The 18,666-nt window shown below is 40.9% G+C and overlaps 1 protein-coding gene and 1 pseudogene across 1 annotated transcript; one reads left to right on the forward strand and one right to left on the reverse strand.

Moving 5' to 3' along the window:
* The first annotated feature begins 13,077 nt into the window (after positions 1–13,077).
* On the forward strand, positions 13,078–14,001 carry Or12j4 (olfactory receptor family 12 subfamily J member 4). The gene has a single exon (NM_001000237.1). It carries the CDS (start codon positions 13,078–13,080, stop codon positions 13,999–14,001), a length of 924 nt encoding a protein of 307 aa, NP_001000237.1.
* Positions 16,667–17,322, reverse strand: Olr301-ps (olfactory receptor pseudogene 301; annotated as a pseudogene).

Genomic DNA, 18,666 nt, shown 5'->3' on the forward strand with positions numbered 1-18,666 from the left:
TTTTCTCTTTTCTGTTCCTATTATTCTTGGGTTTGTTCTTTTCATTGTATTCCAAATTTTCTGGGTGTTTTGGATTAGGAGTTTTTTATGTTTTCTATTTTCTTTGACTATTGTGTCAATATCTTCTATGGTATCATCCATACCTAAAATTCTCTCTTCTATCTCTTGTATTCTGTTGTTGATGCTTGCATCTGTAGTTCCTGAACTTTTTCCTAGGTTTTCCGTTTCCAGGGTTGCCTCCATTTATTATTTCTTTATTGTTTCTACTTCCATTTTTAGGTCTCGAACTACTTTGTTTAGTTCCTTCATTGTTTGATTGTGGTTTCCTGTATTTCTATAAGGGATTTATCTGTTTCCTCTTTAGGGGCTTCTATCTGTTTACCTGTGTTTTCCTATATTTATTTCAGTGAGTTATTTATATCCTCCTTAAAGGGCTCTATTATCTCCATGAGATAGGATTTTAGGTCAGCTTTATCCTTTTCAAATGTATTGGTGTATTCAGGGCTTGATGTAGTGGGAAAACTGTGTTCTGATGGTGCCAAAGTATAATGGCTTCTGTTGCTTATGATCTTGCACTTTATTCTTGCCCTCTGATTATATCTGGTGTTAACTATCCTGCGTGTCTCTGTCTGGAGCCTCCCTCCTGTGTCCATGGGTTGCTGCAGGTTTTCTGGTAGGCCTGAGGCCCTGGCTGCAGCAGATCTCCTGAGACACTTTCAGAGTGTGAAGTTTTCAGAGGGGCAGATAAGCTGATGATCTGCCCTGGAAGGAAGGGAGGTGAAGTTTGAGTGGAGAAGATGGGTCCTGGGTCTGCTGAAGTTATTTGGGAGGGTTTCTTACCTGTTGTCCTGAGTGCAACAGATCTCCTGGGAGATGTTCAGACTGTGGGGTCTTCAGAGGGGCAAACAAGCTGGTGATCTGCCCTGGGCGAAGGTGTAGACTTGAAGAGATTGTTATTTTCTTATTGGAAAAAAACTTTTTATACTATATATTTTGATCATACTTTCCCCTATGCCGATTGACCCAATTTCGTGTCCTATCTCTTTCCTTCTTTAAAAAATAAATAAGCAAAACAAAAAAACAAAAACAAGGAGCATCCCCCCCACACACACAAATCAAAATTCCTACAGAATCAACTAACCTGGGACCATAGAAGCTTACAGAGACTAGACCACCAACCAGAGTGCACTCACGCGACTGACTTAGCCCCTGTACACATATGTAAAAAATGTGCCTATGGTGAAGGGTGTGTTTCCCTAATTTCTTTTTCAGCCTGTTTATCCTTTGAGTAAGGGAAGGATACTAATTTGTTTGAGTTAATTTTATATCCAGCCACTTTGCTGAAGTTGTCAGGTTTAAAAGTTCCCTGGTAGAATTTTTGGGGTCACTTAAGCATCTATCATATCACCTGCAAATAGTGATATTTTGGCTTCTTCCTTTCCAATTTGTATTCGCTTGACCTCCTTTTGTTGTCTGATTTCTCTGGCTAGGTCTTCAAGTTCTATATTGAATAAGTAGGGAGACATTGGGCAGCCTTCTCTAGTCCCTGATTTTAGTGGTATTACTTCCAGTTTCTCTCCACTTAGTTTGAGGTTGGCTACTGGTTTGCTATATATTGCTTTTAAAATCTTTAGGTATGGGCTTTGAATTCCTGATCTTTTCAAAGACTTTCCCATGAAAGGTTGTTGAATTTTGTCAAATGTTTTCTCAGCATCTAATGAGATGATCATGTGTTTTTTCTTTCAGCTTATTTATATAGTGGATTATATTGATAGATTTCCATATATTGAACTACCCCTGCATCCCTGGGATGAAGCCTACTTGATTGTGATGGATGATCATTTTGATGTATTCTTGGATTCAGTTTGTGAGAATTTTATTGAGTATTTTTGCATCGATATTCATAAGGGAAATTGTTCTGAAGTTCTCTTTCTTTGTTGGATTATTGTGTACTTTAGATATAAATGTAATACCTGATGTGACTCTAACCAAGCAACTGAAAGATCTGGATGAGAAGAACTTAAAGTCTCTGAACAAAGAAGTCAAAGAAGATCTTAGTAGATAGAAAGATCTCCCATGCCCATGGGTTGGCAGGATTAATATAGTAAAAATGGCCATTTTGACAAAAAGCAGTCTACAGATTCAATGCAATCTTCATCAAAATTTCAGCTCCATTCTTCATAGGCTTAGAAAGAGCAATTTGCAAATTCATTTGGAAACACACACACACACACACACACACACACACACACACACACACACACACAAAGAAACCCAGGATAGTGAAAACTATTCTCAACAGTAAAAGAACTTCTGTGGGAACCATCATCCCTGACTTCAAGCTGTATTACAAAGCAATAGTGATAAAAACTATATGGTATTGGTACAGAGACAGGCAGGTAGATCAGTGGAATAAATTGAAGACCCAGAAATGAACCCACACATTTATGGTCATTTGATCTTTGACAAAGGAAATAAAACCATTTAGTGGAAAAATGACAGCATTTTCTGTAAATGGTGCTGGTTCAACTGGAGGTCAGCATATAGAAGAATGCAAATCAAACCATTCTTATCTCCTTGTACAAAGCTCCAGACATCCACATAATACCAGATACACTCAAACTAATAGAAGAGAATGTGGGGAAGAGCTTGGGCACATAGGTACAGAGGAAAATTTCCTGAACAGAACACCAGTGATTTATGCTCAGAGATTAAGTATTGACAAATGGGACCTCTTAAAATTGCAAAGCTTCTTTAAGGCAAAGGATACTGTCAACAGTACAAAACAGCAACTAACAGATTGGGAAATGATCTTTACCAAACCTGCATCTGTTAGAGGGCTGATATCTAATATATATAAATAACTCAAGAAGTTTACCCTCCAGAGAACCAAATAATCATATTTAAAATGGGGTACAGGGCTAAACAAAGAATTCTCAACTGAGGAATATCTAATGGCCAAGAAGCACCTAAAGAAATGTTCAACATCCTTAGTCATCAGGGAAATGCAAATCAAAACAACCCTGAGATTCCACCTCACACAAGTCAAATGGCTAAGATTAAAAACTCAGGTGATAGCAGATTCTGCTGGGGATGTGGAGAAAGAGGAGCACTCCTCCATTGTTGGTGAGATTGCAAGCTGATACAACCACTCTGGAAATCAGTCTGACTATTTCCCAGAAAATTGGACATCGTACTACCTGAGGACCCAGCTATACCACTCCTGGACATATACCCAAAAGATGCTCCAACATATAACAAGGACACACACTCCACTCTGCTCCCAGCAGCCTTATTTATTATAGCTAGAATCTAGAAAGAACCCAGATGCCCTTCAACATAGGGCAGAAGTTGTGGCCCATTTACACAATGGAGTACTACTCAGCTATTAAAAACAATGACTTCATGCAATTTTTAGGCAAATGGATAGAACCTGAAAATATCATCCTGAGTGAGGCAACCCAATCAGAAAAGAACACACATGGTATGCACTTACTGGTAAGTGGATATTAAGAAAAACACTCAGTGGGTTCGGTCCCCAGCTCCGGAAAAAAAAACCAAAAAAAAAAAAACACTCAGAATACCCAAGATACAATTAACAAATCACATGAAACTCAAAAAGAAGGATGACCAAAGTGTGGCTGCTTCAGATCTTCTTAGAAGGGGAAATAAAAATACTCACAGGAGAAAATAATAAGGCAACATGTGGAGCAGAGACTGAAGGAAAGGCCATCCAGAGACTGCCCCACCTGGGGGTTCCATCCCATATACAGACACCAATCCCAGACAATATTTCAGATGTCAAGAAGTGGATGCTGACAGGAGCCTGATATATATGCCTCCTGAGAGGCTCTGCCAGAGCCTGACAAATAAAGAAGTGATGCTTGCAGCCAACTGTCAAACTGAGAACAGAGTCACTAATGGAGGAGTTAGAAAAATGGCTGTAGGAGCTGAAGAGGTTTGCAACTCCATAGGATGAAAAACAATACCAATCAACCAGACTCCCTACCCCCAGAGCTCCGGGGGACTAAACCACCAACCAAAGAATACACAAGGAGGGACCCATGATTCTAGTAGCATATGTAGTAGAGGATGGAATTGTCTGGCATCAATGGGAGGAGAAGCCCTTGGTCCTGTGAAGACTTGTTTCCCCAGAGTATGGGGAATGGCAGAGTGTTGAGGTGGGAGTGAGTGGGCGGGAGTGGGTGGGTGGGAGTTGGAACATCTTCATAGAATCAAGGGGAGGGGAGAAGTAGTATGGGAGGGAGGAAAGGGGATAACCTTTGAAATGTAAATACACAAAATATCCTATAATAAAAGGGAAAAGGAAAAATAAAAGAAAAATAACTCCACTATGTTCATAGCAACCTTATTTATAATAGCCAGAAGCTGGAAAGAACCCAGATGCCCTTCAACAGAGGAATGGATACAGAAAATGTGGTACATCTACACAATGGAATATTACTCAGCTATCAAAAACAATGACTTTATGAAATTCATAGGCAAATGGAGGGAACTGGAAAATATCATCCTGAGTGAACTAACCCAATCAAAGAAAAACACACATGGTATGCACTCATGCTATTAGCCCAAATGCTTGAATTACCCTAGATGCACAGAACACATGAAAACTCAAGACGGATGACCAAAATGCGAATGCTTCATTCCTTCTTTAAAAGGGGGAACAAGAATACCCTTGGGAGGAAATAGGGAGGCAAAGATTAAAACAGAAGCAGAAGGAACACCCATTCAGAACCTGCCCCACATGTGGCCCATACATATACAGCCACCAAATTAGATAAGGTGGATGAAGCAAAGAAGTGCAGGCCGACAGGAACAAGATGTAGATCTCTCCTGAGAGACACAGCCAGAATACAGCAAATATATAGGCGAATGCCAGCAGCAAACCACTGAACTGAGAACGGGACCCCCTTTGAAGGAATCAGAGAAAGGACTGGAAGAGCTTGAAGGGGTTCGAGACCCCATATGAACAACAATGCCAAGCAACCAGAGCTTCCCGGTACTAAGCCACTACCCAAAGACTATACATGGACTGACCCTGGGCTCCAACCTCATAGGTAGCAATGATTAGCCTAGTAAGATCACCAATGGAAGGGGAAGCCCTTGGTCCTGCTAAGATTGAACCCCCAGTGAATGCGATTGTTGGGAGGAGGGCGGTAATAGGGGGAGGATGGGAAGGGAACACCCATATAGAAGGGGAGGGGAAGGGTTAGGGGGATGTTGTTCCGGAAACCGGGAAAGGGAATAACAATCAAAATGTAAATAAGAAATTCTCAAGTTAATAAAAAAACCAAAACAAAATAAAAAAAACAAACAAAAAAATAGCAACAAGAATATACAAGCAAAAGACAAAAAATTCCTAAAGGACACAACATGAGACAAAACATCTATATAATTTCTACTGAGTTCCTTTTGTGTTGTTTAACAACTCCTGGGCATGGGGTCTACCAGAAGTATGGTTAATACACCCAGTGAGGCTCTGTAGGAGAAAACTCTAGCAAGTAGTAATTTGCAGGTAGCTTCTTACTTAGGAGTGGGAGCGCTTGTCCACTTCTTATGTCTCAGCATAAGACTCCATTTTGCTTGTCCAGGACTTGTGTGAGATATCACAGTCTCTGAGTTTATCTGTGTTTCAGTCCTCCTCTGTCTGGGAAGCAATGTCTCTTTGGAGTCATCCATCACCTCTGACTCTCACAAACTGTGACAAGGGGTATAAGTTAACTATGGTGATTCCATTTTGCTACCTTCAGTGAATTTTATTTTGTTGAGAAAAGTATCAGTAAGGAGGGACTGAAAAACAGTTCCAGGAAGAAAAACAACTCAAGGATGTGGTCTTTTGGCAAAGATTGACCTGACCTATTTTTGCTAATTGCGTATGGCTTTTGTAAGTCTCAGCTTATTTTGCAGTACTTGCAAAGGGACCCTGGTTCTCTCCAGCCAGGATGTGGTTTCCTTAATTAAATATGGACCCTGAGAAAGACTCTGAACTAGGGCTCCAGGTGTAGCCACCAACTAGGTATCAACACCAACTGAAACACCAGAAAATATACAAACTCATAGAAACTGCTCTCTTCAATGTTTTAAAATTTTTATTATATAATTCTTTCATTTGCTTGGTTAGATTTAGCCCATGATATTTTGAGACTCTTCTTTTTAATTTTTAAATTTTTTTTATTTTGAGACTCTTATGAAAGATATAATTTTTGTGGCTTTTTCTTATTATGTTTGTCATTAGTATATAAGAAGGTTACTGTTTTTTGAATGTTGTTTTGTATCCTGCTACTTTGCTGAGAGTTGATAAGGTTCCTGGTAGAATTCTTAGTATCATTTATGTATAAAATCATATAACTTGCAAATAGTGATACTTTGACTTCCTCCTTTCCAATTTGTACTCCCTTGGTCTCCTTCAGTAGGCTTATTGTTCTAAGAATTCAAGTACTATATTGAATAGGTATGAAAAGAACAGACATTCTTGCCTTGTTTTAAAATGCTTTGAGGGCTGGAGCGATGGCTCAGTGGTTAAGAGCACTGACTGCTCTTCCAGAGGTACTGAAATGCTTTGTTCTCCATTTAGGTTGATGTTGGCTGTAGGCTTGCTTAAATCAGCTCCCTTTTTTAAAAAGTTAAGGTATATGCCTAATATTCCTAGTCTTTCTAGTACTTTTATTATGGAGGAATATTAGATGGTTATATAATTTTTGTTTTTTGGATTGTTAATGTGATATATTACATTTATTGATCTATTTGTGTTTAACCATGAATGGAGACTACTTAATCATGGTAGATGATATTTTAGATGTCTTCTTAGATTTGGTTTGCAAATATTTTATTGAAATTTTTACATTTATGTTCATAAGAGAAAATGATTTACATTTTCCTTTGTTGCATATATATTTTAGGCATTTTGGTAATCATGGCCTCAGGAAAAGAATTAGCAAGCGTTCCTTAAGTTTCTATTTTTGTGTAATAATTGAGAAGTAGTGGTGTTAATTCTTCTTTGACAGTTTTGTAGAATTCTGTTTGGTAACAATCTGGCTCTAGGCTTTTGTTTTCTGTTAAGAGATTTCACTTAGTATTAGGGAATTTGTTTAAATTGCTTCATAGTTCATAGGTATTCATAGTTCATAGGTATTCATAGTTCATAGGTATTCATAGTTCATAGGTATTCATAGTTCATAGGTATTCAGAAATGTATCTATTTCTTTTAGATTTTTTCCAGTTTGGTAAAGTACAGGATTTTAATGTATGTCCTTTTGACTTTCTGAATTTCTTCAGTGTCTGTTCTGCTTTCCTTTTTCTACATGTCTTTTTAAAATTTGGATCTTCTCTCTGTGTGTCATTTAACTAATTTGGCTAAAGGTTCATCAATCTCATGGAGTTCCTTAAAGAAAATCTCTTCATTCCATTGATTCTTTGTACATTTTCTTGTTATTGTTACTTCCATTTTATTGATTTCAGCTGGAGTCTGATTATTTTTCTATATACTCCTTTTATCTGTTATGGCTTCTTTCATTGTTTTCTATGGTATCTTCTGCCCCTGAGATTCTCTCATCTTCTTGGTGATGCTTGCATCTATGACTCCCGATCTCTTTCCCAGGTTTTCTATCTCCAAGGTTGTCTCCCATTGTGATTCCTTTATTGTTTCTATTTCCATTTTTAAATTCCGGATTTTTTCCAATTCCTTCACCTATTTGGTTGTATTTCCCTGTAATTCTTTAAGGGATTTTTGTGTTTCTTCTTAAAGAGCTTTTATGTGTTTATCTGTGTTGTCCTGTATTTCTTTAAGGCAGTTATTTATGTCCTCCTTAAAGTCATCTATCATCATCATTAGATGTGATTTTAAATCCAAATCTTGCTTGTCTGATGGGCTGGGATATCCAGTATTTGCTTTGGTAGAAGAACTGAACTCTGGTTATGCCAAATAGTCTTGGTTTCTGTTGTTTAGGTTCCTGTGCTTGCCTCTTGCCATCAGTTTGTCTCTGGTGTTAGCTTGTCTTGCTGTCTCTGACTGTGACTTGACTCTCCTGTAAGCCTGTGTGCCCGTACTCCTATTTTCTATTAGCTGGCTCTGGGTACAGAGGTCTGTGAGACCATGTCTCTGGGGGGAAGGCAGAAACCAGAAGGGTCCCAGACTGCTCCTAGGTTTGTATGTCCTGAAGGCTCAAGACTGATAACTTGGAACAGAAGAGTTGGTTTTGTACCTCTCCTCTCAGGTGTGTCAGCACTCTGGGTCACTAGCTTTTAGCTCTGCGTGCAGGCAGAAACTGGAAGTGTCTTGCCCCTGACTGTTCCTAGGTTCCTATGCCCAAAGGGCACTGGGTGGGTTTCTCTTGGCCAGCAATGTGAGCAGAAGTGGTGGTCTCCCCTGAGTTCTCTGGATTGTCCACACTTCTGAGAGTCCAGCTCTCTCCCCCATGGGATTTGGGTACAGAAAGCTGTGGGGCGAGTTCAGTTCCAGGCACAGGCAGAAACCACTTTGTTTCACTTTCTAAACTTATTTCCAGATTTATTTCAGTTCCAGAGTTCTTTAGTGCTTTTCTTTTCTTTTCTTTTTCTTCTTTGTCAAACTTTCTTTTATGTCATGAATTGCCAATATATTCACTTTACTGTTTGTATTTTCATATTTCATTAAGGAATTTATTCATATTCCATGTAAGGTCCTTCAACATATTCATAATTACTGTTTGAGTCACTTTTGCACTTCAGCTGTATTACATGTCTTCAGATACTATACTCGTGTGACCTGGTTCTAGTAAAGGCATACTGTCTTGACATTTAGAGCTGTGTTTTTGTGCCAGTTCCTACGTATCTGTTATGGGATGAATGAAGTGACTCCAGTTGTTGATTTCTCGTCTGAGTTGGGTGAGTATTCCATTCCTTGATCTCTGTGCACTCTAGATATTAGAAAAGTGTTGTGACTGAATGGTTGTATAGCTCACCCACTGGAATCCTACCAGGTATACTCACTGAGAGTCTGGGTAGAAAGCATTTCTGAGTACTAGGAGTTGACAGGAATGAATGAGGATGCTACATGAGGAGGAAGGGGGATGAAAGGGTCTATAGAAGAATCAGCTGGGTTGACTCCAAAGTTTGGCAGAGTTCTCCAAGATTGGATGTGTAATTGGAGGACAGGCCCCTTTACCCAGGCTGCTACAGGGCTGGAGATGAGAATGAAGAATCTGTATGGGTGACAGGAGTTAGAGTGAGAATCACCTACCTCAGTGCCAGCCTGGTGTAGCCATCGGGGGTTCCAGATAGTGGGTGTTTATAGGTGTCTGTGACTGACACAAAGGGATGGGCAGAGGCTGGATGAATGGTGGAAGAACCTTCTAGTATTTTTTCCAGATCCTTTGTACGTCTAGAATTCTCTCAAAACATTGTTTCCAATAAGGATTTAAGACAATAGTAAGGAGTTTGTGGCACTCAACAAGAGGAACAACATATAAAATAAAGAGAAACACAGTCTTAAAGTATTTGTATTATAAATATGAGTGAATATAGACCAGAAAGCTAAAATAAAAATAGTTACATGGCTTCTGAATTTTAAATAAAAAACAAGACTTTTCCTAAACCTTGAATACCATTTCCAACTATATTCTGTTTGTGTATCCAGTGGAACTGAAGACATGAAACATGGCAAAATCTTTGTCTTGCAAAACAAATGTTAAAACATGCTCTGGAGAAGTGCGTCCATTTGTGGTGACATGGCTCGCACCTTTGTGAGGAGCAAGGCTTTCATATCAACAGTTGCATGAATGTGCAACACCTCAGAGCACCTGAGGTGCTGAGACATGCAACAGAACAGCCTGGAATCTTGGATTCCTGCCTGCTCCAGTTCACAATGTGACTCAGCTCTGTCTGTCAAGGTCAGAATACAATGTCTAGGTTGTCCCTTTTCCACACAAACTTTGTCGTCACAGCCTGAAATACAGACAGTGATGGCCCATGACACTGGAGAACTCTGAGATGCTTTTCTGGACAACTTTAGCAGAGAGCACCTGACCCTGTGCCCTCCCCTGCTGTGTTTTCAACAGTGACTTGAATGAGAAGTGAGTTCCAGCTGGGAAAGCCTCTGAGCTCCTGTCACACCAAGCAGAAGCCTGTCCTTCCCATCTGTCCTTGGGGCCAGCCACTCTTCACCTTCACTTTCCACTTGACAGATAGTTGCAAGGCTACCTCAACCAGGGACTTGGAGCAGGCCTCCCATGGGGCCATGGCTGCCTTAGGTTGCATCATACAGCCAAAGCTATCAAGATTTAAAGCCAGGATTACGTGAAGCATACAGACACCTCTGTACTCCTAGAACCAAGGCATCCCTGCAACCCAAATGGTGTGGTGAGGATATGACCTTGCTAGCCCTCCTTTATAGGGTCCAGATGCATCTTTCTAGGCAGGAGTCACCAACCCTACATCAAAGTCCTGGGGACTCATTTGGAAAAAGATCCTTAGTTTTAAAAAACCCTTAATATGTATTGCTTCTTAAGTTGGCTATTTCTCTTCTTTCCTGTCAGCCGTTGAATCAGGAGATGTATTTATAGAGTTTCTCTCTCTCTCTCTCTCTCTCTCTCTCTCTCTCTCTCTCTCTCTCTCTCTGTGTGTGTGTGTGTGTGTGTGTGTGTGTGTGTGTGCGTGTGTGTGTTAGGAATACAGGCTCTCTGATGTCAAAAGAGAATCAACAGGTCCAAGAGCTGTCATGGAGAAGTAAGCTGAAGGGATAGAGGGGGGAAATAATGGGTAATAGTGCAATCACAGTCTCTCCTCACCTCTCCTCTGGTCTCTTCTCCTCTCCTTTCCTGTCCTCTCACTTCTCAGGTTCCTTTCCACAGACTCTGCTGGACACTCAGACACACATCTTTTGATATACAGGTAGGTTTCATATCCATGTCACTTTTCCAGACTTTTGCAAATGGAAATAGTTTCTTCCCATATAGATTTCATCTTTCTCACTCACAGCTACACAAAGACATGGCAGAAATGTGCTGGTTGTAATTTGGAAATAAGTTTCCATCTTTCAAATAAGAAGTAGAGGACTGATGTGGGGGTCGTGTGGGTGTAATACAGCAGCAGTTCCTGCATCAAACTCTGTAGCCTCTGTGGAGCACCCATTGCCATGGGTGTTTCACTTTCATTCTAGTGGGACAGCCTGAAGAGGTCACATTGTCCTCAACTTCATTCTTTTCTTCTCTTGTCAGGCTGCCTAGACAGAAAAGGTAGCAAACTACTCCTGATCTCTCTGCATAGGAAACGGTAAGGCAAATATTGGAGGTAAGTTTGGGGTAGGGAGCACATTCTCATGCTGTTTGACACAGCGGTTCATCTCTCAGATATGTGAATCCAGACTCAGTGGCATCCTCAATTGCTGCTGGCCTCAAAGACTCATAAGGAGAGGAATGTATGGAGTTAGATGGACTTCAGTGGACAGAAAAAAAATAAAGAAGTTCAGATCAAACTGTGTTTGATTAATTAACAAGTCTTATTTAGAGCCATAATTTTCTAGGGAGTATTTTAGACCTGTTTTTGTAAGGGTGCTTTTGTTTATTTCAGCTTCCTGTAGTTTGTCTGTGAGACCCAGCACTGGGTCTGTAATTCTTGGTGTTCAGTTACACCATGTGTACATCCCACGGACTATCCAGTGACTAGTAAAACTCTTTGTGAAACAGAAGGGAAACTGGTCACATGAAGCGTGATCTGAGGCCGTTCAGAAGCAAAGAATTAAGGTCAACCCCAGGAAAATTTTCCCAGGCGCCCAGACTGTACTGTTATTAATTACATTGAGTTTGGTTTGCTGGATGGAAGGTAAGAACAGGGCCAGTACAGCATAGTCACCCACACCCCTCTCCCTGCAAATCCCACTGGAGCAATGTGGGATGGAGCAATAGAGGTGACACATAGTGTTTGGAGCTCCAATAAATGTATGTCCAAGTCTATTTTATGGTTTAGAACAGTCTTTTCTAGAAGTATGTAAATCCTTTACTCAGGAACCTGAAATGTCTTTTCATGCTGCATCTGAAAGCTAGATGAAAGTAGCCTGATCATTCTGTGTACACTTCATGTAACACTCCCAATTGGAAGGTCTTGTCCCCTGTCCCCTTCAGCCTGGCCTTAGCTGCTTCTGGTTCATACACTCAGGTACTTATCCTTCACTATAGCACAATTGGCAGAGTCTAGTAGTGAGAAGTGACAAGTGACCAAGGCACACATAGTCCAGAGGTCCTCAATTTTAGTGACCACAGCTCCCTCTCTTATCAATAGAAGGTTCCTTTCTCAACATTTGGGGGCTATATATTTTAGATACATGCTGTATAGGGACAGGCAATGTGAAGTCCTACAGGGATTGTTTAATTTGTTTAGGTGGCTCTCTGAGTAACCTTGGAGGAGCTGGGGTTGGGACCAGCTGAGTTCCTATGGCGCAAGGGGTTGAAAGACACCCTAGGGACCCACAGGAAACCCAAATTTCCTTCACAGGTTGTATATGAGCATTGTTATCCTCTAGCTTTATGTGCAAGTGGAAGAGAGTTCCAAGTTAGAAAATTCTGGGTTCATTGCTTTCATTTGGATGAGAAGCCACATTTTCACAAAGACCATATATGTTCTGTCTCCAGAAACATTCTTAATGCTCTGTGTGTTATTACCCACACTCTCAGACTACTGTAAGCACCAGGGTAAACATTTCTAACTGATTACTTATATCTCCCCAGCATCCATAAGACAATCTCCAGTAACTATGTCCTGGTTGGCTCACACAAGCGTGACAATCTCTCCAGCCTTGATGGATGATCTGCAGCATGTATGAAGCAATTTGCTCAGAAATCCTTATTCAGGGTCCACCCATGTTAACAGACTTAGTCTGTGTGGGGTGTATCTTTGACCTATTTTCTTTAGTCTGTGAGCCATGAGAATAAATCTAAAACACTTTTTCTTATCAGAACACATTCTTCATTACATAGAATTGTTACCTCTGCTTTAAAATGATTTTTAGTTCATCAGAATAAAGATCACTACTTGTGCCAGAGGTGCAAGGTGCAATTCTCACTGTTAGTCTAGAAAGTGCTTCCCATGGCTCCAATAAACCAGTCAGTTGTGACCATGTTCTTCCTGCAAAACTTTGTTGATGATCCCTGGATCCAGAATGTTCTCTTTTGCTTTTTCTTTGCCTTGTTCGTGGCAGCCATAGCTGGCAATGGCCTGATTATCACAGTCATTCACAGCAGTGCCAACCTCCACACTCCCATGTACTTCTTCCTAGTCAATCTTTCCCTCATGGATGTGATTTGCACTGTGACAGTGTTGCCCAAAGTCCTGCAGAGCCTGGTGGCAGAGAACGCCATTTCTTATGGGGGATGTCTCACACAGATGTTTGTCTTCTCCTGGGTTCTGGGCTCTGAGCTTCTGCTTTTCTCTGCCATGGCCTACGACCGCTACCTTGCAATCTGCCGGCCATTGCACTATGGTACCCTCATGAGTGGCAGGGTCTGCATAGCCCTTGCAACCTTTGTGTGGTTCACTGGAGCTCTCAATTCCTTGGTGCTCACTTGTCTGGTGTTGCCACTGTCCTTCTGTGGTCCCAATCTCATCACACACTTCTTCTGTGAGATCCCTTCTGTGTTGATGCTGTCCTGCAGCCCCACCTTTATCAATGACATCATGACTGTCATTGCAGACATGTTCCTTACAGGCCTGAACTTCCTATTGACTATGACATCCTATGGCTTTATCATTGCCAGCATCCTGCGCATCCGCTCTGCTGAGGGCAAGAAGCGTGCCTTCTCTACCTGCTCTGCCCACCTGGTTGTGGTCACCCTTTATTATTCTACTGTTCTATATACTTATGTCCGGCCAGCCCTAGGAACTTCTGGGCTCCTGGACAAAGTCATTGCTGTTCTGTATACCACTGTGACCCCATCTCTGAACCCACTCATCTATACCCTGAGAAACAAGGAATTCAAAACATCCTTTAAAAAACTCTTATTTCCCAATTGAGAACTTTGAGCTTGGAGATGAAATCTGAAAGCAGTGGGCAAGGAGCAAAAAAGGTCACCCAAGACCTGTTATGCATCCACTGACCCAGGGGACACAGGCAAAGTTATAGCCTGGGTTAATTCTCCAAAGTTTGTATTGTCTATGTCATACTGTCTACAAGATAATAACAGAGTTCTACTCCTTTTGAATGTTTTAGATAGTTCTGCCATTTCTACTTCATACTTAGCAATGCATGCTTATAAGTTCAGTGCTATTAAATGGTAAGTTATTTCTATGACTAAACAAATCAATCTTGTTAAATATTGAGTATAGTTCTTTTAGTGATCCTATTTAATATTTCCTGATCTTCTGTTGCAATGGCCACAAGTAAATGGTAAAAGAGGCAAAGGAACATTACTACCCTCCACCCCTAAAGCACAGACACACAGACACACAGACACACAGACACACAGACACACAGACACACAGACACACACACACACACACACACACACACACACACACACACACACGCTATGGATATTTTCTGGCCTGATTTGACTGCTTTCATCTTTCATATTATTATTTCATTGTTTTTCCTGTTGCTTGGTTTATTGAACAATTTGAGGGAAGGAGATTCCCATGGAAGACCTGCATTGGGGGCTGTATCTGAGAGCAACTGATCCTTTATTGAAATGCCTCGTATCCCAACATTCATAGATGTCAGACCAGACTCAGATATTGGTCTAGTGGCCTCTTCTCAGACCCCATGTCATTACAAAGTTCTGCTAACTCAGGACTCTAACTTGTACCTCATCATTCTCCTCCCTGGATGAGTTTTGTGTAGCATGGCACAAAGTTTACTATTATTTAACACTTCCTGTTGTATGTAATGTTAACCTGACATGAGGTCTATTCTAGTGTGACAGGAACTCAGAAATAAAAAGCTTATCAAAAGCATTCATGTTAGTCTGATCATGTATACTTTAACCATTTCATGTACTGTGGTGCTCATCTGTATGTTAAGTAGAGTCATGTGACTAATACAGAAGCCATGTCAAAAAACATGATTAGCAAATTAGGTAAATAAAACGGAGAAAATTAGATGGTAAATAAGACCATGTCAATGAATCGTGGCGTGATGATTTATATACTCATGGTTTTTTGGATTAAATTGGTCTCCAATAATAATGCTAAGATATATTTCCAAAATTATCTGTAAACTGTTTCCAAAGAGGATTCATTGAGTAGTGGTAGCCACATGCCCTGGGGAGAGGCAAGCATGGAACAAAGCAAAAGGAAAATCAAGTGTAACTTGTTATGCCTTGTTCGGCTGATATCTCTTAGAGTCCTTTTCTGAAAGGAAATGGATAAGGAATGCATGTGGCAGAAAGAGGAGGCAGGGGGTGAACCTGGAGGAGTGGAGAAAAAGGAAACTGAAGGTGGGATGTAATGTATGAGAGAAGAATAAAAAATTCTTGGTTTCCTGTTGCAGTAAATATTAAAAGCAATTAATATTAAAATATTAAATTTTATTCTATGCTAGTGCCAGCAAATGTAGGGCCGCATAGCACTGCGGGGCACTTTTATCTTATATAAGTGGGCAGTTTATATCTTCATCAATTGGTTGTGAGTTTATTGTGTGAATGTATTGTGGATTGAGAATTTAACATATAAATCTGATTGTTGAGTTACAGCGTATTGAGTCATGATTTCACAGGGTATTTGGGAGTTTATACTTTAACTACCAGGGAACAGTTGTTGGGAGTGTGTGCAGAGTCCATGGCAGGGAGCTGCAATAGGGTAGCCCATGCTGGACTTCTAGAGCCCAATTTTACTAGGTAGCTGTAACCAGAGAGTACGCAGCTAGCAGAGAGCTGCCAGGAAAGATACTAACCAGAGACAAATTATAGTTAGTTCCATATGGCCCACTGGTGCTGGAACTGATTCTAAGGCACCTTGCCATGCTGGAATGGACCACAGGCCACCTGGGTCAGAGAGTACTTGGGGACAGCAGGGAGCTGCTGCGATAAAGATACCCTGCGGTGTCATGTGGTCCTATGAGTGCCAGTGCTAGTGTGGGATAAAAGGTTTAGCCAGTTTTTAATATTTACCACAATTGTTTCCCAATTGCTTCGATACAAAAGCATTTACAACATGCATTCTATTGCTTTGATAATCTGCATTCAATGACATGCCACAATTGTCTAGTAAAGGGAGAGTTAGGGATAATATCTGTACAGCTGAAGACCACATATAAAGCACTTGACCACATATCAAGTAGGAAGAACACACTGAAAACAGACCATTTATTTACCAATATTCATATTGGGATAGTGTTGTACACATATAGACAGAGGCCCTTTCTCTAAAGAATTATTTAATGAAAATAATAGTAGCTAATAAGGAAGGACATAGTTCAGAGAAGCAAGGCTCTCTTGTGTCCTTTGGGAAGGCAAAATGACTTTCTCTGTGAAAGAAGAGCATTTGTCAGGACTTGGGGTGGTAGTGATGTGGATTAAGCTTTTATTTGGTGCACCTAGATGATCGTGGATTGATCAAAAACAACAAACACAGAAAGAAGTATATGTGCAGGTTATGAGTTTGAAGGCGCTTTTCTATAATGGCCATAGCCAAACCACATAGCCATGAAGATGTTCTTAGCAATGCAGGTGGGAAATGGCCTTACACTGTCAGAATGGCCTTCATATTTCCATCTAACACTGAGAAGGGGTAAAAGTCTCTTCAAAGCATGTTTGTCATTCTTGTTCATCAGTGTATAAGGTTGAGAGTGGGATTCAGAGCCTGCTAAATTACTTCAGGCAAACGAATATCTTTTCTCTGGACTGCAGTTGGAAGCAGGCACAAAACTTGGATGAGTAATAGAGATCACAATGAAATGGGATGAGCAGAAGGCCCTCTGATTCCACTCAGCTGAGCATATATGCTAGATGCTGCTGCTGACAAAGCCATAAAACAGTAGGCAGGCAGGAAATGATGCCTCTGAAAAAGTCATCAGCCACCAGGAGTTTACAACTGAAGGTCTGCAAAAGAGCAACAAGAACTGGCAAATCTGACAGAAGTGGGAGTCCGTGGAGTCACAGAATGACAGACATCTCATCAGAGCAGCAATGGTGGAATAATTTAGAGTAAAGACAAACCACATGCTTATTGTCAGCTCCCCCATATGAGTGGGGTAATTCTAGAGCTATAGTGCAGAGGAAAGCAGATGCCCACATGATGCTCATAAGCCATGACCATGAACAGTAGAAGAAGCTCAGAAAGTATGGATCACACAAGGAAAAAAGTGCTTAACCATATATGCCTGGAAAGAGGTGGTGTTTTTCTTTTTTCTTTTTTTTTCATCTTTATTAACTTGGGTATCTCTTATTTACATGTTATTCCCTTTCCCGGTTTCCTGGCCAACATCCCCCTAACCCCTCCCACTCCCCTTCTCTATGGGTGTTCCCCTCACCAACCTCCCCCCATTACTGCATGCCCCCTAACAATCACGTTCACTGGGGATTCAGTCATGGCAGGACCAAGGGCTTCCCCTTCCATTGGTGCTTTTAGTAGGCTGTTCATTGCTACCTATGAGGTTGGAGCCCAGGGTCAGTCCATGTATAGTCTTTGGGCAATGGCTTAGTCCCTGGAAGCTCTGGTTGGTTGGCACTGTTGTTTATATGGGGTCTCAAGCCCCTTCAAGCTCTTTCAGTTCTTTCTCTGATTCCTTCAATGGGGGTCCCATTCTCAGTTCAGTTCATTTGCCTATGTATTTGCTGTATTCTGGTTGTGTCTCTCAGGAGAGATCTACATCTGGTTCCTGATGGCCTGCACTTCTTTGCTTCATCCATCTCATCTAGTTTGGTGGCTGCGTATGTATGGGCCACATGTGGGGCAGGCTCAGAATGGGTGTTCCTTCTGCCTCTGTTCTAAACTTTGCCTCCCTATTCCCTCCCAAGGGTATTCTTGTTCCCTTTTTAAAGAAGGAGTGAAGCATTCACATTTTGGTCATCCTTCTTGGGTTTCATGTGTTCTGTGCATCTAGGGTAATTCAAGCATTTGGGTTAATAGCCACGTATCAATGGGTGCATACCATGTGTGTTTTTGTGTGATTGGGTTACCTAACTCAGGATGATATTTTCCAGTTCTCCCCATTTACCTATGAATTCATAGTCATTGTTTTTGATAGCTGAGTAATATTCCATTGTGTAGATGTACCACATTTTCTGTATCCATTCCTCTGTTGAAGGGCATCTGGGTTCTTTCCAGCTTCTGCCTATTATAAATAAGGTTGCTATGAACATAGTGGAGCACGTGTCTTTGTTATATGTTGGGGCATCTTTTGGGTATATGCCCAAGAGAGGTATAGCTGAGTCCTCAGGCAGTTCAATGTCCAATTTTCTGAGGAACCTCCAGACTGATTTTCAGAATGGTTGTACCAGTCTGCAATCTCACCAACAATGGAGGAGTGTTCATTTTTCTCCACATCCTTGCCAGCATTTGCTGTCACCTGAGTTTTTGATCTTAGCCATTCTCACTGGTGTGAGGTGAAATCTCAGGGTTGTTTTGATTTGCTTTTCCCTTATGACTAAAGATGTTGAACATTTCTTTAGGTGTTTCCCAGCCATTCGGCATTCCTCAGCTGTGAATTCTTTGTTTAGCTCTGAACTCCATTTTTTAATA

Source organism: Rattus norvegicus, chromosome 1 (assembly GCF_021556685.1).
Source record: "Rattus norvegicus strain SHRSP/BbbUtx chromosome 1, alternate assembly SHRSP_T2T, whole genome shotgun sequence".
Taxonomy (NCBI): domain Eukaryota; kingdom Metazoa; phylum Chordata; class Mammalia; order Rodentia; family Muridae; genus Rattus; species Rattus norvegicus.

Excerpts from the sequence above, each read along its gene's own strand:
- Or12j4 (NM_001000237.1), top strand. The coding sequence starts at position 13,078 with ATGGCTCCAATAAACCAGTCAGTTGTGACCATGTTCTTCCTGCAAAAC.